This window comes from Carcharodon carcharias, chromosome 6 (genome assembly GCF_017639515.1).
Source record: "Carcharodon carcharias isolate sCarCar2 chromosome 6, sCarCar2.pri, whole genome shotgun sequence".
Taxonomy (NCBI): domain Eukaryota; kingdom Metazoa; phylum Chordata; class Chondrichthyes; order Lamniformes; family Lamnidae; genus Carcharodon; species Carcharodon carcharias.
This window is the reverse complement of record NC_054472.1, coordinates 63,849,214-63,871,584: the sequence shown is the minus strand read 5'-3', so window position 1 is coordinate 63,871,584 and position 22,371 is coordinate 63,849,214. Positions and strand designations below refer to the sequence as shown.

General features: G+C 42.9%; 1 protein-coding gene across 1 annotated transcript in view; it reads right to left on the bottom strand.

Annotated features, from left to right (window-relative positions):
• The window catches only part of csmd3b (CUB and Sushi multiple domains 3b), a 2,092,226-nt gene that overhangs the window by 117,827 nt on the left and 1,952,028 nt on the right, over positions 1 to 22,371 (bottom strand). The window contains exons 51-54 of the mRNA XM_041189252.1: positions 12,805 to 12,999; positions 12,016 to 12,189; positions 11,646 to 11,819; positions 4,581 to 4,754 (exon numbers count right to left, since the gene is read on the bottom strand). Of these exons, the coding sequence (XP_041045186.1) occupies positions 4,581 to 4,754; positions 11,646 to 11,819; positions 12,016 to 12,189; positions 12,805 to 12,999 (717 nt within the window). The remainder of the gene's footprint in view (positions 1 to 4,580; positions 4,755 to 11,645; positions 11,820 to 12,015; positions 12,190 to 12,804; positions 13,000 to 22,371) is intronic.

Sequence of the window (22,371 nt, the reverse complement as noted above, 5' to 3'; positions counted from 1 at the left end):
CTGATCAAGAACACCAAACTCTGAGACTACCAAGCCTGTGTCCTCAGTGCATTCCTCTACAGTGGTGAAACCTAGACAACATATGTTAGGCAGGAGAAAAGGCTGAACTGTTTACACATTCGTTGTTTCAGTCTTATCCTTTACATCTTTTGGGAAGCTAAGATCATGACCTTAGAGGGCCTGGATCATGCTAATTCCATCAGCATTCACTCATTATTTAGCCAACAATCTCTGCAATGGCTTGGCCATGTTCACTGGATGGATGATGGTCATATATCCAAAGACCTTCTGTACAGTGAATTGGTCATTGGGTCACAACCTGCTGGACTTCCATATTTTGATTGCCAAGACACTTGCAAGTAAGATATGAAGTTGACTACTCCTTGGGCAGCATCTTCTAAACCCACAACTGCTGCCATTTAGAAAGACAAGGGCAGCAGATACATGGGAACACCACCACCTGGAAGTTTCCCTCCAAGCCACTCACCATCCTGACTTGGAAATATATTGCCTTTCCTTCACTGTTGCTGGGTCAAAATCCTGGAACTCCCTCCTTAGCAACACTGTAGGTATACTGTTACGAAAGTATAATCATTTTCATAATATTTTTCTGATTCTTTGTAAAGTAGGTTTATGGGTGTGAGTGCAGATGGTTCTGTTTGTGTGATTTAATTACATTTAGAGTCAGGTAGACTGCAAGCTTGACATTATCAAAAGAAGTTAGGTATAGAAATGTACTTGAAATGCTAATGAATAAATGTAGATGTTGTCTTAGCATGTAAGTTGTGAAGGGAATGTGCATTTTGAGATAAGTGAAGGGATTGTTTGGATTTCAAAGGGATGTTAGTCTGTTTACAGCTAGCCAGCTAAGCAAGGCTAAGAAGTGTGTTTATTTTTCCCATTGGTTACTGATGATATTGGCAACATGAAAGTTTTTATATTATGGGAAAGGTACAATTCCAAAGACACATGGAAGAATGGAAGTTATGTATTAAAGAGAGGGAAACATATATAAAGGAGAATGAAGGGCTATGTTGGGGTCCATGTAAGATCTAATAGGAATGTGTGAAATGCCTTCAAGAAGCATCCAACCATTTGTGCATAAGCCTGTTGTACCCAGTAACTAAAGTTGGAGAAAGCCATTTGGAATTCCGCTGTCAATTGGGTACTGTGTTAACTTGCTGTTTTTTAAAATCTTCAAAAAACATTTCCTCATACTTCACTTCCCTTTAAACAGAAATCAAGATGAAACTAATAAAGGCAATATGGGAATAAATTCCATTGCTAAAGTACATAGAGGTTCCCATTAAAAGAGTAACAATTAAAATCACTACTGAACAGATCACAGGGTTTCCAACCTTAATCGAATTGTCAATCTATAACTTCCAAGGTACTCTGTACATAGCTACAGAGCTATTCAGCTATTTGTATATTTAGTATAATCTTAGAGAAAGTAATTCAAAAAGAGCTGCATGCCACTTGGTAATTGCTCCTCTTAATTGCTGAATTCAAGTTACCTGATCTTTATGCCTATTAACACAAAAACCACACTTTGCTATGTTATTTACTTCATTCAAATAGTTGGATAATTTGGAATATTTTTAATTAAAAAAAACAATCAGCAACAGTCTGGAATACAGCCTCGCCATTCTGATTTTATATAGGTGAGAACTTTTTTTAGCATTAATTTATTTGGACAACACTGATTTGATGGATATTCTGTATGCCCCATTTATTCAAATTGTAAGTTTACGTTTTCAAACCAGTGACAGGAGCTGTTAATTATTTATAAGGAGTTGAGTTGTATTAAAAATTTGTTTTCTCTTTGAAATTGAGAAAAAGTAAAGGTCAGACTTCAGAGAATGTATTAATTCCTTCTGTGCCAATATTGAGTGGCTTCATATTATATCACGAGGCGTGCTTCACTGTGCAGCCCCTTGCATATTCCAACTGTTGTGCCTTTCAGAAGTCAGAAAGGAACAAAGTAAAATGACATTCAACTCCTAAACAAACGTGCTAAACTGTTAGGATATGTTTTTCAAATGTGTAGAGGTGAAATTTCATCTTTAGTACCACGACTGGCAATGTTTACTCACCAGGAGCACTTAAGTAGAATCTGGAGCAAGTGCTTTCCACATTTGCCATCCATCATAATTAATGGGAATATTTGTTAGGCGGTAGTGGAGGGGGGGTGGGGGGGGCGGTGGAGGTGTGGGGGATGGGATTGTGGGCCAAATCTGCTTGAATTCCTAATACATGCGCCCAACACACAAAATTATGTGCCAGATGCTCTGAAAGTTTGGATTGCAATTGACACAAAATAAACAGCTATCATAACTTAGCTTCTCATGCCTGTATGATATAGTCAGCTTTATAACATGTTTATTTTACTTAAAACACTCATATTTGGGGTGGATTTTCATCTCCCAATGGAGGCAGGAATGGGGTCGAGAAATCCAAAATCTTGTTTGACAGCAAAAACAAATTTCCGCTCACTTTTCAACCTCGCGCTATTTTTGTATGGTCTTTTCACAGGCCAGGAAAGCTTTGGGTTACGACCTACATGCACCACTTCTGAGGTTGGGATCACCATTGTGAGTTCAATGGGAAATTTGAATTTCTTCTCCCCCACTATTTTCCTGTGCTATTGCTGGTTTTGGAAGCCCTAAAATTAAAGCAACTTGTTGGAGAGTTTGTGACCACTGGGGGAAGCCTGCTGGGGTTTCGGAAATTTCCTGACAGGTGTTTTAACAACTTCCAAATTGACCATTGGGTGCTGTGTTGTAATGTAATATTGTTAACTGCAGTGATTCGTCATAGAGCTCTGTCCAGAAAGGTAAGTTGACCATTATATTCATCAGCATTAAGTGTTGAGATGCATTAGAGTACTTTTCACATGGGAAATTGCTCTTATGCATTCAAAATTGAAGAAAAGAATGTTTGGGTTCTTTAATGTTATAATATGAATTGATCTAAATTTCTGGAGTACTTTTAAATTGAAAAACAATCCTTAGAGAGAGATTAAAAAAAAGTCACCTGCTCCTCAACTGCTTTGAGTGACAGAACATCTGGGGTAGCTTAGAAAACAAATGACCATCTGGTTGTCAGCTTCAATAGACTCCAATGCTTAGGTTTACCAATGTTTGTTTTGACAGCTGAATCTATTATGAATGCTGGTGGAGTTTCTAAAGATTATGAATGAATTATTTCATAAAGGGTTGTGTTCACAATTTGACTCAGTTTTAGGAGGTTTCTAAAGCATTATCTGTCTTTGATGTGGTATGTAATAGTTGTTTGGTTTTACAGCAGACTGACAAACTAAGGGGTTTTATGGCTTTTATGAAAGTTTTTTTTTCAATGTGAAGTGTGTTTAAATGACAGCTTTATTAAATTGTTAGAAATATATTTTTAAATGTCCATTTCAAAGACACCCTGAGATCTGCTCATAGTGAAGTGGCTATGGAGGAAATATGGGGGCATAGCTGTATGACGAGGCATGAAGGGGGCATTGGGGTATTGAAGGAGGCATGTAGGGGTCATAAGGAGTATGAGAGGGCATAGAAGGGGTTTGGGGGTGGTTTTAGTGGGGAATGAGGGGTGAGGCTTATGGAGCATAAGAATGATGTTGGAAGTTGGGGTGCTGTCCCTGAGAATCAAGGCAGGCCTTCTAACCAGCAGATCTCCACATTCACACTCTGGCTTTACTCTTCCCATACTGCATTGTGGCTCGCTAACCCAACCCTTCCGTGTTCACATCTGTCAGAGACAAAAATATGACAGGAATGGGGTTTGGAGGTGGGCTCGTGTTTCAGAAGCTGCACAAGGATCCGACTTGCGTTTCCCCATTCTTGACGTGCATATTTCATTTAACTCTATGCTCTTTATAAGACTTGTTTTCCCAATTCATTTGTTTGATAAGACTGAGATAAGGTGAAGTACAATGTAAGAATGCCAGCTTAGCTTCAAAACAAATAGACAAAGTACTGGATATATTTCAATTGAAATACTTCATCCAACTTTGTATTTGCACCTTTGCCTTTAAAATGGAAACACCACAGAAAAACAGACTGCACATCATATGACCAACTGAAAAGACACAACAGGACAGAATTTCCTTGGGAGTTCCTCATACTTCGGATATACCTTTGGCAGAAGATTGGCGGAGGCCCTGGTGAAACATCTGTTTATGCCATTTTTCCAGAGCTTCAGCCAAGCTTCTGTTGAGTTATGGAAAATAATCAGGAAAAACCCCTCTAGCTGGAAACTTTAAGGTGATTATTTCATAACACAATGCATTCATCAGAACAGCACATGATCTTTCATTTAAACAAGTGACAAAAGTAGGCCACTGAGGGAACAGGCAACATAGATCCTCCCTTATGTGTAAATATTAGCATTGTCTACTCCAGCTTTCAGGTAATGTATATTATATGCTGAACTGGAATTCAGAAATAAATAAGCACTTTAAAACCACAATTAATAGTGATTGTGATCTTTACTCATTTACCAGTTACAAGTATAGCCTCTTTTCACACTGCAAGTTATAACGGTAAAAGACACTAACTATATTATGCACTTACCTCTGCATGTTGGTACAGATTGGCTCCATTGTCTGTTTGCCTGACACTGGGCCCTAGCTGTCCCATCCATCATGTATCCAGCGTTGCAAGAAAATGTTACAACATCGTTGAGATTGAAACCACTTCCAGAGGTTTTCCCGTAAATTGGATTTCCAGGATGACCACAGCTGATTGCTAGGAGAAAGACATGACCAACAATCTGAAATCCTCAAAATCCCACCAGAATCTTAGGAATACTTACAAATGTGCACAGGAGGGATCATGAATAGTGTTTGTAAAGTCATTATTACCATTGATTATAACCCAGTTACATGAAACCTTGATCATTCATCATAATGGAGGAGACAGTCTGCAGTCCAAGAAGATAATCAAGGTGACACCGGACTGAGTAGTACACCAACTGGCTGTTTAGAGATAACTTATTTATGGCTATTCTTGCATTTTGTTTCTTTTCAAATATTTTGCTGAATTAATGTTCTGAAAACTGATAAAAGGTTTGAAAAGGGATAATGTAACATATAAAGGAAATTGTATGGAAAATGGACCAGAGGAAAATTAGAAGCTGGGAGGGTTTGCTGGTAGAAACGGTTGCAATTGGACCGAGACGAGCAAGAGTAGTGCACTGACTAATGGCAGAACTACCTCTTGCTTGTATATTTTTCTCTTTACAAATCCCTAATTCAGTTTTCCCAAGTAAATAAAGGTTTGAACAGATGCAGAATACCCATATATCAGAAACTCTTTTACTCTGCTGGACAGTTATTTCAAGCCTCCATCTTGCTGATAGTTCTTCTGTTAAATGTACACAATTTAGGCTTCTGAGGAGGAACTTTTGAGATTTAGATCCAGATTTCCTTTTTTTTGGTTAGTATTGTTAGCATTTGAAGTGTCACAACTTAAAAAAATTACAGAGCCATCAGGCAAGCATGGGACAGGATAGAAAGGAAAACAGGTTGTGTGTAAAAAGTTGAAAGTTAGCCCCAGTGGGCAGAATTTTCTGCTTGTCGGGCAGGAGGGCCCGACCCAATCTCCGGTGGGCGAGGAGCCGATCCCCACCAGCGAAGCGGGCTGCACCGCCATTTTACATGGGTGGGCCAATTAACGCCCGCCCATCGTGACGTCCGGTAGGAAGCGCTATGTGCTCCCTGCGCGGGCGGGGGGGAGGGATTCCCTAAAAGCGGGAGTACGCTCTTTCATGCATGCAGCCTCAGGAAGATCGCCTGGACTTTGAAAAATATTAAAAATTGAAAGAAAAATATCCCTTACATGTCCGCCTCATGTGACAATGCCACATGAGTTAGGACATGTTCATAGTTTACAGAACAACTTAATTACAATTTTTAAAACCCTACATGAAACCTCATCCCGCCGCTGGATGAGGTTTCATGTTTTCTCAGCAGGTCTGGCAGCATCGGTGGAGAGGAGCACAGTTGACCTTTCGAGTCCTCATGACCCTTCAACAGAACTAAGTAAAAATAGAAAAGGGGTGAAATATAAGCTGGTTTAAGGGGGGAGGGGGTTAGGACAAGAAGAGCTAGGTAGAGGGCCAGTGATAGGTGGAGATAACCAAAAGATGTCACAGACAAAAGGACAAGGAGGTGTTGAAGGTGGTGATATTATCTAAAGGAATGTGCTAATTAAGGATAGAAAGCAGGACAAGCAAGGTACAGATAGCCCTAGTGGGGTGGGGTGAAGGAATCTAAAAAGGCTAAAAGGTACAGATAAAACAATGGACGGAAATACATTTAAAAATAATGGAAATAGGTGGGAAAAGAAAAATCTATATAAATTATTGGAAAAAACAAAAGGGAGGGGAACAAAACGGAAAGGGGGTGGGGATGGAGGAGAGAGTTCATGATCTAAAATTGTTGAATTCATTATTCAGTCCAGAAGGCTGTAAAGTGCCCAGTTGGAAGATGAGGTGCTGTTCCTCCAGTTTGTGTTGAGCTTCACTGGAATAATGCAGCAAGCCAAGAACGGATATGTGGGCATGAGAGCAGGGTGGAGAGTTGAAATGGCAAGCGACAGGGAGGTCTGGGTCATGCTTGCGGACAGACCTTAAGGTTGGATAGGGTAGGTCCTTTAATTGTTTAAATGATCCTGTCAATGGCCAATTCAGGCCAATGACAGGTTGGTGGGCCTGCAGCCTATTTTGCTGCACCCCCACCTTCCTGAAAATTTGGACTGGATGACGTTGGGGTCATTGGATGACGTCAGTTTACGTGTCGGCGAGCGGGCCCCACACCCTGCTCGCCGACGGCAAAATTCTGCCCAGTGTGTATCTGGAAACATTGTTTTGAGCTGTTTTGAAGACCATGAGTGATATATGCCTGAATTTTCACTCTCGAGTCGGGAGCCCCGGATGCCCTGATTTCCATTCGGGCAGGGCGAGTGTTAACTGAAGTAAGGCCAGTCGCTCCTTGAAACAGTGTGAAGCCAGTCACAGGGCCTGCTGGGTGCAGAAGAAGGCTGTCTGAAAGGCTGGCCTCAGTGCCCCAGTACTTTGTCCCAGCTGTACATGAAACAAGAAAACAAACAACAGAGCTCCAACCTTCATTACTTCACCCCCTACACACACTCCATGCTCCATCCATGCCAACCCATGCCACTTCATGCCCTCCACACAACTCCCATGGCCCTTCTTACACTCCATGCCAACCTATGCCCCTCTAACCACCCCATGGCTCTTTATAGGTCCTCTGACACCTTAGTGCCAAATCATGCCAACCCATGCCCCCACCCAACACCCTTTGTCCTTACACCACCCATGCCACACACCCAGTATCCATCATGGTCAGACCTCAGGACTCATGCTGAGATGAAATAAAATAAATTTCTAAGTGTCTCTTGATGAATTCACTATTAAAAAAAAACTTTCATTGATCAAAACCCATTTGCTACATTTAAATTCCTTCAACTCCTTCATTCCTGATAAAAAAAAGCATTTGCATTCATAGCTCCACATCAAAGGCTTCATAACCACTTGGTGCTGTCAAACTGTGGGCCGAATTTTGCCGTCGGTGAGCAGGGGGCGGGGTCCGCTTGCCAACGCGCAAAATGACGGGGGATGACGTTGGGGGGAACCCCCAATGTCATCCCGCCCCATTTAAATATTCAGGAAGGCGGGGGCAGTGCCATCAGCTGTCCGCCTGCCGACCTGTCAATGGCCATTTCAGGCCATTGACAAAATCATTAAAACAATTAAGGACCTGTCCATCGAACCTTAAGGTTGGCGGGCAGGCCAGGAGCCCTGGTGGACTTCTGAAAAAATACGAAACCTCACCCAGCGGCGGGATGATGTTTCATGTTTGGTTTAAAAAAGTGTAATAAAGTTTTAGTGAAATTTATTATCATGTTCCATCTTGTGTGACATTGTCACATGAGGGGGACATGTTAAGGATTTTCTTTCCACTTTTGATGTGTATACTGATGTCAGCAATCTCCCTGAGGCAGCACCTAGCCGTAGGGTGATGTGCGCTCTTTTGTGTGCATGTGCAAAAGAGCGCACTCTCGCATTTGGGGCATCCCACCCCCCCCCACCGCCCGCACACAAGTGCATAGTGCTTCCCGCCGGGCATCACTCTGGGCAGACCTTAACTGGCCGGCCCACTTAAAATGGCGGCTGAGCCCGCTTCTCCAGCGGGGATTGGCTCCCCGCTGCCAGAGATTGGGTCGTGCCTGCCCACCCGGTAGGCAGAAAATTCTGCCCTGTGAATTGTCAGGCATCCCATTGTGATAATGATAGGTTGTGCAACACAAATCATGTAAAGATAACCCTCAGACTTATGTCAACTGACAGAGTGAAATAGCAAGCACATTTTAAAAAATCTACAGACTGTCTTTTTTATTTTAAGTCCAGGAGATTTAAACGCCTTAAGTTTATCCACTTTTTACATACATTCACATCTACTTTTAACAGTCCCAAAGGGCACCTGACCTCTCCCAAAGGAGTCCCTATACCTATCAAAAATGTTACCTTATCTCTCCAAAAGAATACATTAGCTCGCCAAAGAACTCTGGTAAGTTTAGACTTTCTCTTGAGAAATGTAAAGCCCACAATGAAAATTGGATCTGTTTGAAGGCAGTTGCACTTTTACATGTTTAGCTGCCTCATGAATACCAGATGTGCAAACTGCAACCCTCCCCTGTTTCCCCCTTCCTACCCACTCCCAGTGGAAATGTTGGGTGCTGGGTTCGGGGGTGGGAATTCCAGAATTGCGGGTCTGGTGCCATTTTGGTTAAGTCAGAGACCCTTGCTGTTGTTGTGAAAATTCAGGTCATAGTTTTGCACTGGATGAACAAATTGCAAATTGAAGATGAAAAGTGTCAAGAAATAAAAGGCAGCTGTTTACATAATTCACTGGCACCTGCAGTGCTCATGAATTATGCAGCTCCATCACTCAGTAATATATTTCCTGTAAATCACTGCTCTCTGATCTATACCTGCTCCATAATACATTGTTTAAAATAACACAGGCTCTGGAATATAACATGTTTTTTTCTAGTTCCTGCGTCATAAAATTACCAATATCCTTTATCCAGCATCAGACAGCATTACTTTTAGCTTGAAGTGACATACGTAAACCTTCACATCAAAGAAATGGGCCTCTATACTGAAGTATACTAAAATCAATTTTAAAAGTAGCTTCAGATAAAAAGAAAATAATTACAGACATTACAAACCTGGAATGAAAAACATACGTTGATGAAGGTTCCATACCACGATGTTAACCTCTCTCTTTTTCATGACAGCTATTTTTATACTGGATTGATGCTAACAAATACCTCGCAGAATTTAAAGCACTCATTCAAATTTGGAGTTTAGCTAATGATGAAAGGGTTTTAACTTTGTTCTCAATTTAAAACTCTTTTTTAAACTTTGACTACATGGGAAAAGGGTGTACCCTGATTGGGGGATTTTGATCAGCCAGGGATCAGCATTTTTGCAACCAACATCAGCCAGTCTTTTCCAGTCCCCAGGCCGATCCAATAAACATTAAAGAATTGAAGTTTCCAAAGCTTCAGGGAATGAGAAGGATGTTGTAGACAAAATGGAAAAGAGCGGGTAGGGGATGAGAAGAGAATGGAGGAAAAGACTGAAGAGGACATTTTATCTGTTTTGGAGGTGCTCCTGCTTTCCTTGAAAATGAGGGTTTTTGTTATTTGTGCGCACTGGGGTTTCATTGTTTTGAATATGGAAATCTTACTGTTCATGGTATGGTAGTTTTGCTTTGCGTGTGTATTGCCAGCCTTGGTTTTTTGTGTATGTTGGATATTTTTTGGTGTGTGCACGGGTCTGGCTTTGTGTGTGAATGGAGATTTGTTTTTCGTCATGTGGCCCATTCATTGTTTTAGATGCTTGGTTTGAACACTGAATCGCCAGCTCCAAAAGACTAAACGTCCTGGTGTTGAGGAGAACCATTATAAATGTAGGGTAGAAAGACAATACCAATTTAAAGTTCAATCATTCATTGTCAGAAAGTGAATCAGTGAATAGCTTTAGTTTTCTTACTGAAAGAAATTATTTAGCAAAATGTCGATATAGCAAATTTGCTGCTCATATCTGTATTGTTTATAACAAATGCACAATATGCAGGGAATCTTACTATTAACCCACTGGTTAGTTAACTTGATTTCCATCAGTAACCAAATGTCTTTCCCAAATGATGTATAAAAGAAAACTGTATGCAGCATTAGAGGCCATTTCAAGATTATGAATTATGTGACCTGATTAACTTCAGTGATAGAATTAACTTTAAAAAAAAAATAATAGTTAAAATGTAAATGCTTAATTTAGCAATGTCGCACCATGTTTATTAGCTTATTTACTGTTCTGACTGAGCCCAAAAAATTTTTTAATTCTTGCTGAAACCAGAATAATCTATAGCTAGAGGCATATTCTTATCCATGAAAACCATGTTAATGCAATGTTGCGCAAATCTTCACAAGGTTTAATTCCTTGTACATGTTTATCTGTGTTGTAACTCAATCCTCCCTTTGGCACTATTCCTTATTCTAGAATCATCCAATTTCTAGACATTTTAAACAAAATCCAAGTTAACTCTTTTTTTCAATCATGCAAATAGACATGGGATCTGCACACATCAATAGGTTGTCTCCCGTGTTTTCTCTATTAATCAATGGCCACTGACCATTTCCTGAAAATGACCTATAAATCAAACAAGCCATCCCAAGGATAATCCTGCCACAAATGGAGCATGGTGCCATTTAATTAGGTTATACTATGCTTCTCATATTTTCCCATCACTCCATCATTTGATTGAATCTAGTGGCACAGGGCTAGAGATGCACAAGAGCTTAAGAAATAAGAAATAGGAGCAGGAGCAGGCCATTTGACCCCTCGCACCTGCTCTGGTAAATTCCTGCTCAAAGTGGAGAGCTTGTGGAAACACTGCGTCATTTCTATGCAGGAGGCCCAATGTAATTACGAGGTAATCAGGTAATCAGGGACTTAAGTGGACAGCATCGGGTCTTCCACGCGATTAAGGCCCCAGTAGAATTAAATCCCGCCCACAAACACACACACATAAATTCCAATAACATTATTATACCTTCCTGACAGAAGAAAGGTCATCAACCTGAAATTCTAACTTTGTTTTTCTGCAAAGGTGCTGCCTGACCTGCTCAGCACTTCCAGCACTTTTTGTTTTTCTTTCAAATTTCCAGCTTCCACAGTATTTTATTTTTGTAAGTATGGGAGGCTTGAGTGGAGTATAGATGCTGATGTGGGCTATGCTGTTCGAATGGCCTGTTTCTGCACTGCATAATCTGTGGAAATGCTGTGTCACTGGAGCACGGCTTCAGCAATCCAATGGCTATAACACACAGTTACTGCATAGACTTCTAGGTCCTTTGCATTACTGTTATATTTGGGAATGTAGGCTGCCTCGGGCATGTTGTCGACCTCAGACATTCATGAATGTTTTCTGACAAATGGACATTCACTTCAGCACGTAATATATCCATCATATTATTAACCTCTATATTTGCAAAACTTTTTTTATTGGAATCTTAAAAATACTAGAAAAAGAAATGCTCACTTACGCACACAGATTGGCAGTTGGCCAGACCAGTTGTGATCCTGTTGACATATCCTTACAGATGAACCAATTAGACGAAACCCAGGATTACATTGGTAAACCACTGTATCTCTGTAACCATAATTCTCTCCAACCACTTGACCATTCACTATTGGATCTGGAACTCCACAGTGTCCAGCTTAAAAGTTAAAACAAAAGATAAAGTGGCACTTTCAATCTCAAGAAAAAAATATGCTTCATTTGAAGTTTATCAGAATTACAACCAACATTTATGTCTAAGCATAATATTTTTAATTATAGAGTCCCATTTTAAATGTACAACTTTAGACTTGAAACTCCTCTCTTTCTCTCTCTCATGAAATGCAACCTCATACCTAGGCATCTAGTTTCAGTTCCACTCCAAAGCCCAGATGCCAGGCATTCTCTGACAGTTGAGCCAACTAATATGTAGCCTGCATCACAGGTCAAGATGGCTGTCGCTCCAAAGGTAGTTTGAGTTCCAATCTTTTTCCCATTAGGAGGATGTCCTAGTTCTCCACAAGAAATAACTAAAAAGGGAAATGAAGGAAATGTATGAATTGGGCATGTAGCAGTAATGATCTCAGAGTATATGTTGTTAGGTAACAATACTTTGGTTATGTTACACGTATCACCACAAAATGACACTCTGGGCTTAGGGACAGTTCATTCACTCCAACATGTCGTGTCATGAAGTAGCAGGACACAAAATTGTGCCTGCAGTTTTCTATACAATTTCTGAATGAAGGTTATTCCTTTAGAGGAAGTTATGGTCTCAAAAGAAGAAAAGGAAACTGAAGGCCAAGTGGCCCATAGCCTCTCTCATTACTCTCCAGTGACCACTTACCGAACAGAATATCTAGAGGGGATTTTAACCACCATTTCAACAATACATGAAGACTGACGGGAAAGGGAGCAAATCTACATTTTCAAATATATATGTAGATATTTAATTAATCAGTGTGAAAACACAAGTTTAGATAATGATTCTAATCAAATAATCAATTAGAAAATTAATTTATTATAGATTAAACATTTTCCTTAATTTGAGGATTTGAATTACTGTTTGGATTGCATTATGGTGTATCAGAGAAATTTTCATTAAAACTTTCAAAAAGAAAATGAGTTGAAACAATTATAGTTACTTTGACAGTGTGGTCTTTCTCTCCCCCAGCTCCAAGTTCCATTAGCCAAACATTTGATGGTAGTTGGTCCAAGTCGATAGTAGCCAGGATCACAGGTGAAGACAACTTTTGTTCTAAACTCATAATGTGAACCATTCACCACTCGCCAACTCCCGTGCTCCAAAGTGAAAGAACTGATGCTGGGGCATGTCATCACTTGTAGAAAAGCAAAAAATTGGATGACTAATTAGAACATTGGAAAACCAAATACAGTTACATATAATCTGTACTGTGTGGTAAAACGATACAATTCACTGCAGAAACTGTTAGAACTTTGGTAAAAATATAACTCAAAGGTTAATGGGCAAGATTTTGGTCTCAATGACAAACAAATTATATTAGCCATTCATTGTATTGCCCACATATTTCGGATAGGGTTTTACGTTGGAACTCACTGTAATTGAGAATCAAAGCGATAGTAGCCAGGATCACAGGTGAAGACAACTTTTGTCCTAAACTCATAATGTGAACCATTCACCACTCGCCAACTCCCGTGCTCCAAAGTGAAAGAAGTGAAGCTCTCTACCTGGGGCCTGTATGGACTGAGCAAGTGATCTTACATCTCCTGAACTGATCAGTAATGAGTAGTGCAGTGTTTGAACTGGGAAATGTTAGTTAGGCCAAATCGGTTACAAAGAGTGAAGTAAAGAGAAAGAAAGATGAGATTGAGAGAGAAAGAAGGAGACAGAGATAGATATATAACAGAGACAGAAAAAGAAGATTAAAATATATATATATATATATATATATATATATCTCCAGCAATAATTAAGATCTGAAGGAATGAAGTATCAGGTGGAACCATCCCAGATCTGCACAAAATGCAGCAGCGGGTGGGAAAATGGATGTTTTACTTGCCAACTACAATGGCAGGTTTTCGTGCCGTATCGTCTCATTCCTCGTACATCCTGCCTTATTAATAATGCATTGCCGGGAAACACGCCGGATTGGTGGTAGGGCGACCTCTGATTCGCTTGCCCTGCCATCCCCTCAGGCCTTCAGTAATCCGGGTGCCAATTTGAAGGGTGCCCTTGCACAGAGCTAGCATTCTCTAAGGGATTGGAAACTGCTACAAAATCATGGCTGCCAAAGGGAGGAAGCATGCTGCCCCCAAATTTAGCAATGCCTCCCTTGGGATATAGTGGAGGCCCACTGTGAAGTCCTCTACAACGACACTGGGCGAAGACCAGTGAGCAAGGTCACCAATCCAACATGGAAGGCAGTGGCAGCTGTGGTCAGCGTCTATGCCCTGCAAAAGAGGACAGCCACCCAGTGCCTAAATAGGATGAATGATCTCCTCCGTTCTGCCAGGTTAAGTCACTCTTCTCATCACTCTCAACTCACACACTCATAAACCCATCACATATCCACAGGGATTTCACTCACTGCCTGTTCAAGGGCCCTCACCATTCACTCTCTCACACACATCTTCATCTGCCTTGAGGGTCGTGTCCTCATCCTGTCCATGGCACCACTCACCACCCACACATACCAGGCAGGCATCCTGCTTACACTCTCTCCATCTGTCTTCATGCAGGACAAGCTGGCACACAACAAAATGGAGAAGTCGCAGACTGGTGGAGGAATGCCTGACATCAAGGTCCTCAAAGGCTTTAAAAATAGAGTCATCCAATTGGATGGTGATGATCTGGGTCATCCCTGTGCTGACGGTGAGGTCAGCGGTGCTCAACCAAGTGAGGATCTAGCAGTGCATCATCCATCAGATAACCATGCTATGACTTACAGCCCCTGTTCCACAGTCCCATTCATGCAGTAATTATCTCTCCATGCTTTCGCAGGCATATCTGGGAAGCAGCCGAGGGGGTCCATGAGCCAGGTCCACAACTCAAGTCCTGAAGAGACCTTGAAAGAAGAATCTGATGACACCTGAATTGAAGACCCGCCACAGTGCTCAATCACACCCTTCACCAGTGCAGGGACACATTTCACGGTGGAACGTAGTTCTAGAGTAGCTTCGGGGTCACAATCGGTGAGTACATCACAGTGTTTGATACGCAGCAGGTGGAGGCAGGGACTTCCCAAGTTTCCAGCACTTGGAGGACTACTGGAGTCCTGAAATCTGCTGACTCTGAGTCAGATGAGGAGCTGCAAAGGCAAGTTTGGGAACATCAGGAAGGGATGTCCGCTGCACTCCTCAGATTGCAAGGCACAATGGAGCAGTCTGTCTGCCTTCAGGCTGAGGTGATAGCACTTACACAGAGGTGAACACTGGTAGGATGGCGGCTGCCATAGAGACCTTGGTCCACGACATTGGTCCTGCACTGCAGTGTGGGCTGAACTCCATCACTGACCCATAGTTGGCCTCCAACAGTTTCAGTCCAGCTTCCCATCATCCTCAAGGAGTCAGCCAAGGACCCTTGGGCACACATAGGGAGGAGGATAAACAGGTGTATCCGAGGCCATCCACCCAGGTGACTCCGGGAGTGTCCGGCCATCCGAATCCCTCTTCCTGTGACCACAGCAGCACCAGCTCCATAGACCGAGGTGGGTGCCACTGCCACACAGCAGGACCTTGAAAGCAGACCTCCAGGTCTTGGCCCTCCAGAGGACGCCCGCCAAGGTCATCACAGGCAGGGTGTAGCAGTCAGCAGGCTGCCTCCACCTCTGCTGTGGATGTTGCCAGGAGCACCAAGACATAGTGGCAGGGTTAGGAAGGTTAAGAAGATGCAGTTGCACAGCCTGGGCATGGGTGTTAATCACTTGTACATAATATTCATTATTATCAATAAACTCCCAAGAATGTCTCCATGCCTATAACTTCTTGTTGATGAGCAGTGTTTGTATCACTCAGATTTAAATCTTGGTTTGTGCACAAGATAAAGGCAGATTTCTCAGTCCAGGGCTTCTTCCACGTGCTTTGTGCAGCCTTCAGACCAAAGCGATGATCCGGCTTCACACTAACTGGACACATTACTGATGACTGCACCTCGATAATGCTTGCCATTGCTGCCAGAATGTCGTGGGCAGGCGTCACAGAGTTCCGTCATTCTCTGTGTGCTCTCAGCACCTTTGAGGAGGGGCTGGCCTCCATAGTTTTAGCATCTGTGACCGGTGATGCTCTGCTCCTGAAGGGGGTCAGGTGCTGAAGGCTGATAAAGGATCAGATGCATTTAAAGATTCATGGCTGCATCTCCATGATATGACCCCGATCACAGAGCACAAGTGAACTGCCCTCAGTCAGACAGGAGTCAGATATTTACATGTCTGTGAAGATCTATGGAGTGACCTCATTGCATGTTGTCATCATCGTCCTGAAATCTAGCGACCATTAGGTATCTCCATGACATGAGTCTAAGCACTGAGGATATGTGCACTGCCATCAGCCACACAGGAGTCAAATGTTCACAGATGCAAGGTAAGGATGTCTGGACTGTCCTCACTGCATCTCGTCATCGTCCTCCATGAATCTTGTGGCTATGAGGGCCTCCCAAGAGCATCTGCCTTGTCTAGCCAGTGCAATGACCTCATTGCCGGCATCCTTGTTTTCAAGAACATCATCACCATCATCCCCTTTGAAGTCCTCCTCATTGGAGGATACATGCAGCTCCTCGGAGGATACATGCAGATCCTCCATCTCCTCCTCAGCCAGGTCCTACCCCCTTTGCTGTGCCAGGTTGTGGAATGCGCAGCAAGCAATAATGATACTCTACACCCTCTAGGGAACGTATTGCAGTGCTCCACTGGACCTGTCAAAGCACTAAAACCCCATTTTCATAATGCCTATCATTTGCTCCACCAAAGTCCAGGTCGTGGCATGAGCCCCTTTGTATCATTGCTCTGTTGCAGTCTGAGGCTGCCACATAGGCATTATCAGTCACATTCTCTGCGGGTAGCCCTTGTCCCCGAGAAGCCATCCCTGCAGCCTTTCTGGACTCTGAAAGGTGTCAGAGATCTGAGGCCTGCTAAGGATGCAAGTCATGGATGCTCCCTTGGAATCGTGTGCAGACCTGTAAGATGTGTTTGTGGTGGTTACTAACCAGCTGAAGATTCAGCAAGTGGAAGCCTTTGTGGTTGATGTAGTTGACTGCTTGTTGCCATGAAGGTCTAAGTGAGTGCAGTACCTGCACATGTGGAAAACCTGAGATCCTGCACAAATCCCAGTGCTCTTGCTTCCTGGTTTTCCTGATCCCAGGCAAAATTCACAAAATTCTGTGCGTTTGCGAAAATGGCATCCATGACCTCCTGGGTACACTTATGCGTAGAGGCTTGCAAGATCCCACACAGGTCACCTGTGGAGTCCTGGAAGGAGCCACTGGCTTAAAAATTGAGTGCCACGATCATTTTCACAGCCACTGGCAGAGGATGCCCTCCATGTCCCCATGGCGCTAAATCCTGCAGCAGGTGGCACATGTGACCAACCAGTTCCTGAGACACACACTTTTTGGCAACACTGCAGGAATGACAGGCGCCATCTACAGACCCTGGATCTAGCGAGGTGCCTACAAGCAGTGGCTCATTGTGGATCTTTAGCTGCGTCCCCTTCATCTTGAGGAAGGTGTTCCTCCCTTTGCCAAGCCAGGAGCCTCTGCCGCTCTCTTCTTCTTCACTGGTCTCTGTAAGCCATGAGGCATACTTCTAAATCATCAGGCTTCAAGATCCTGATGTTCTCCTCCTGCAGGATCAGAGAGATATGCATGAGTTAGCATGCTTGCACTAAGAACCTCCCTTGCTTAAATCTGAAGGCCCCATCACACATTAAGGAGGGTGCTGGCCACCACTTGGGTGGCCAGTGTGAAGTGCGCTCACTGGCCGTCCGAAACTTCACCCACCTCCACCCCACTCCACTTGGCCAACTGGGCGGCAGCTTCATCCACTGGACTACATGCTGTATTCTCAGCTCAGGCACAGGCATTCTCCTAACCCACACTGCAAGGCTGCACTGTTAGCTTGAAAGATATTGGATACTGATCCAAACCTTAATAAAGGCATTGCAAGGGGCTGTGAGCATCTCCACCAGTGACTACACCATAGTCACCTTTCTCAAGGGGATTGTACAATGTGCTCAGTTGGCCAATTGCCCTGCTGTCCTCTAAAATACACATTAATTTGCAGTCTGCATCCAAGGGGTGAAAAGTTCTGGAGCATTTGGTGGCACTTTCCTGCTTTTACATTGTTTGAGCAGGCAGAAAAGCTTCAGAGGCCCGACTCTAAACATGTCAATGGAGCTGCTGCTGAACGGTCTCAGCTGTGGAAGAATGCTCACTTTTGACAAGCATTTCCAAGTGTGTCGCTGCTTCCCCCACTGCCCCCGGCATGTATGTGTGTATTTCATTCAGTCTGTCTGTCCTGCCTTGCCTCCATCCCCTCCATCCCCGGTCTGGCCTGCCCTGGAATGCTTGTCCTGGCTCTGCATTGAAAACCAGCCAGGAAAAAGGGACTTGCCTGTGCACTCCATGAATATGCGGCACCTCTTCCGTGATGTCCTATGGGTGATGCTTGCAAGCATTGCTTAAGGTTGTGTGCACTCACCTCTGAGTTCCCCTCGAAGTTCAGGTCACCAGGTACATGCTTTTTAAAGGCAGTCGTGAAGCACGCTGTTCTGAAGTCACGCCAACGTGGGCGATAAATTTGACATGCGGATGATCCCGGCGAGCAGGGCTTTTAATTAGATGCAAATATATTAAAATGATGTTCCGGACGTGCGGCAATGGGAAACACGGCCCGCCATTGATGGGTGGAGCGGACGATCGCAAACTGGTTTTACGATGGCGTAAAACTGATTTTTGATCTTCTTGCCATATTGCCCCCTGCCCCCGCCCGCCATGACACCCGATGCCAAAGGGGCCATAAAACTCTAGCCATCATACTTATTAAAGTTAACTTTCAGTGCCAGAGAGGTTATTTGCCCTATCACCCTATTAAAAATGTACTTATACTTGAATGACATTCCCGACATGTGGCGGCGATAGCACTGTGGGTGTACCTACATAACATGGACTGCAGCGGTTCAAGAAGGCAGCTCATCACCACCTCCTCAATTGCAACTAGGGATGGGCAATAAATGCTGGCCCAGCCAGTGAGGCCGACATCCTGTGAATGAATATATTTTAAAAAATTAACAAGCCACATTTTTTTCTGGTGAGTTTAATGAACAGCTGTCATATAAGTACTGTAACTTCACACTATTTCATACATTTTTTTGCCTCACCATTATTTCTACAGCAAATTATGACTTACTACTATGGACTAGTATATAATTTTCAGTGTCCATACCTGGTAATTTCGACGATCCCTCCATATGAGGTATAACGTAATAGCATAACTAACCAAAACTATCCATTAAGGTCTTCTACTTCAAGACAATTTTAGAAGGAACAATATTCTATAATACTTAGAATGTTTCTAAGGGATATTTACAATGCAAGTTCAGCTTCTGTATGAAGGTATCAGTGTAAAGCTTTATTCAGGGCTCGATGTCAATCTGGGCAAAAGCAAAGTGACAATGCTTAGGAATTTAAATGACTAAAACATGGAGAGGAGATCAACTCTGTCTCTGAACATTTCAATTGAAATCAAGTAAGTTTGATTAGCCAGCAACTCTTGGAAGCAGGACATTCATGCCAATAGCCCACAAAAGGCCTCATCAGCAAACAGACTAATGCCTGATTGGGATTTAATCTCGTTGGAGTTCCCAAACATGGCCACAGTAGTGTTTGATCCTGGCCATAAATTTCTGCCTGGTATGCGTATGTATCCAGGCTTGAAAATAGCCCTCTGCTAGATGGGATCATTACATTTCCAGCCAGGCAGGACCCAAGCACGATACAAGCAATGGCCCAAATAACTTACAGTCAATTAAGTACTTCTGAAGTGACTGTTGCTAATGTGGTGAAAACAACAAAAAATTTAAATGCAAAGTTCCGTAAAAAAGTAATGTGATAAAGTACCAGAGAATATGTTTTAATGATGCTGGTTGAGGGATAACTATTGGTCAGGACCCCAGGACAATGCCACTGCTCCTCTTTGAATAACCCCAAGAATACTTTATGTCCACCTGAGAGGACAGCTGGAGCCTCAGTTTAACACCTCATCTAAAGAGGGGGGTTTCTGATGGTAATGTACTTGCTCATACTGCACTGGAGCATCAACCTGAATTATGTTCTCAAGTCTGTTGAATCCACAAACTCCAGACTCAAAGGCAAAAGCCCTAGCAACTGAGTCAAAATGAAATTAAGATAAACATTGAACATTGAACATGAAGGACCATGTGTTATTTACATTATCTACAGATGCCAGAATAAAAACATAAAAGATGTATCCTCCCACCAGTTATGTCCCCAAAGTATAAACATCATTAAATAATTAACAGAAACAGACTTTATAGGGCAGAGATTTACATCCAGCAGGCGGGCATGCACCTGACCTGATTGGGCATAAAATCGCTCAAGATGACGGCAGGCGACTGTCCCGATGTCATCGCGCGATATTTTGCTCAACAGGCATGCAGAAAAGTCGGAAGCACGCCTGCCGACAATTAAGAGGGCAATTAAGCCAATTAGTGGCACAACTGTCTCTGACTTTTCACGGCCAGTCCAACTTTACGAATCGGCCAGGTGGATTTTGCATTTTTTATCAAACCTCATCCAAGGGCAGGATGATATCTCCATTATGAAATAAAATAAAAATAAATATCTGTGGACAGCATTTTTATGACATATAGTTTCAAGTGCTTGATTGTGATGCATGGACATTTTTTTTTGCAGCTTTTTAAACCTTTATTTCATCATTTGAATGTCTGCAGCTCCCTGAGGCAGCTGTCTGCCTTCAGAGTGCTCCGTCGCAGCGCTTACCCGCACCCATGGTAATGTCATCACCTGCCCCTTTCCCACCTCAACTCTGGCAGCACTGAGCTTTTCAGCACGCGTTTCACGCTGGCTGACTGTTAATTGGCCAGTTAATGGAATTGCCAAATTGACTCAAGGGCTTTAAACCTTTGAGGAAATGGTCTAAAGCTGCTGGAGTTATTTGAAGAGATAGGTCCAGGTACGCCTTTAGGAAAAGTAAGGTACACTTCAGGATAGGTGCACTTTGGGAAAGGTAAAGTAACCTTTGGGAGAGGTCAGAGTAGACTCGAATGTGCATTTAAAAAATGGATAAATTGAGGACTATCATTATTGGATTTGTGCTATATGACTGATTCCACAACTTTTATTATCACAAAGGGGTGCCTGTCAGTTCACAGTTTGCTTTATAACTCCAAGTGGTTATAGTCTTTAATGTGGAGCTATAAATACAAATGCTTGTTTTTCTTTCTACAAAGGATCAAGTACTTGAATGAAATGTCTGGTTTTATAAGGGATTAAGTAGTTGAATGATTTTTTATGTATTCAATGGGTTTTTTATGAATGAGGACTTTTTAAAAATAATGACTGTATTGGACACTTAGAATTTTATTTGATTTCATCTCACCATGGCTCCTGAGGTCTGTCCGTGGTGGATACTGGCCAAATTGGCATAGGTGGTGTAAGGGCAAAGGGTAGTGGGGGGCTGTGGGGACTTGGGTTGCATAGGGGATACGATGGGACAATGAGTGGGTAGAGGCCATAGGTTGGCATAAGGAAAATGAAGGGCCATGGGGGTGGATAGAAGGGAATAGGTTGGCATAGAGGCTCTGAAGGGCCATGGAGGATGGGTAGAGGGGCATGGGCTGGCATGTGGGTATGAAGACCCATGAGGGAAGGCAGCAGGTATAGGTTGGCATGAGGGTATGAGGGGCCATGGGGCGGATGCTGGGCATGAGGTGGCATATGTTGGGATAGATGGGGCAAGGGGGTGTGAGAGGGGTGAGAGCTGAGGACTACTTTTTGTTTTATTCTTTTCCTCAAATCCCAGAGCGCTGAGGCAGGCCTTCCAGACAGCCTGCCTCTGTACTTGGCAGCCCTCCTGGGTTCCTCCATACTGTTTGGCAGGTCCGACTCCTATTAAGACCAGTCCCCACAAAACAAAATAGAACATCTGGGGCACTTTCTCCTGAATCGGGTTTGCAGAGTCCGGAATTTTCCTGACTCTGGGCTCCTAACTTGGGAGTGAAAATTTGACCCCATGTGTCTGTCAATTTTACCAGTTCCTCTACGTCTGTTTCTACCTTCCTTGCTGATTACTGCATTTCCAAGCTTCATGTCATTTTCAAACTTTTAAATGATGTCTTGTACACCAAAGCTCAAGTGCTCGCCTGTATATCAACAAGAACAATGGTCTCAACATTGCCCCATGCGGGACTCCACTGCATGCTTCTCTCCAGTTCTAAAAACAACTGCTCACCACAACTTGCAGTTTCTTGCCATTAACCAATTTTGTATCTATTCAGCCACTCTCCCTTTAATCCCAAAGGCTTCAATTTTACAAATAATTCTACTACATGGGTCTTCTTAAAGCACTTACATGAAAATACTTGTGTTGCTCATCCGACAGGAGACGATAATATCATCAAAGCCAACTGTAACTGCAAATAGCTGATTTCTGAGGTGCTCAAGGTAGTGAGTTACATGCAGCTTACAATTTCACTAC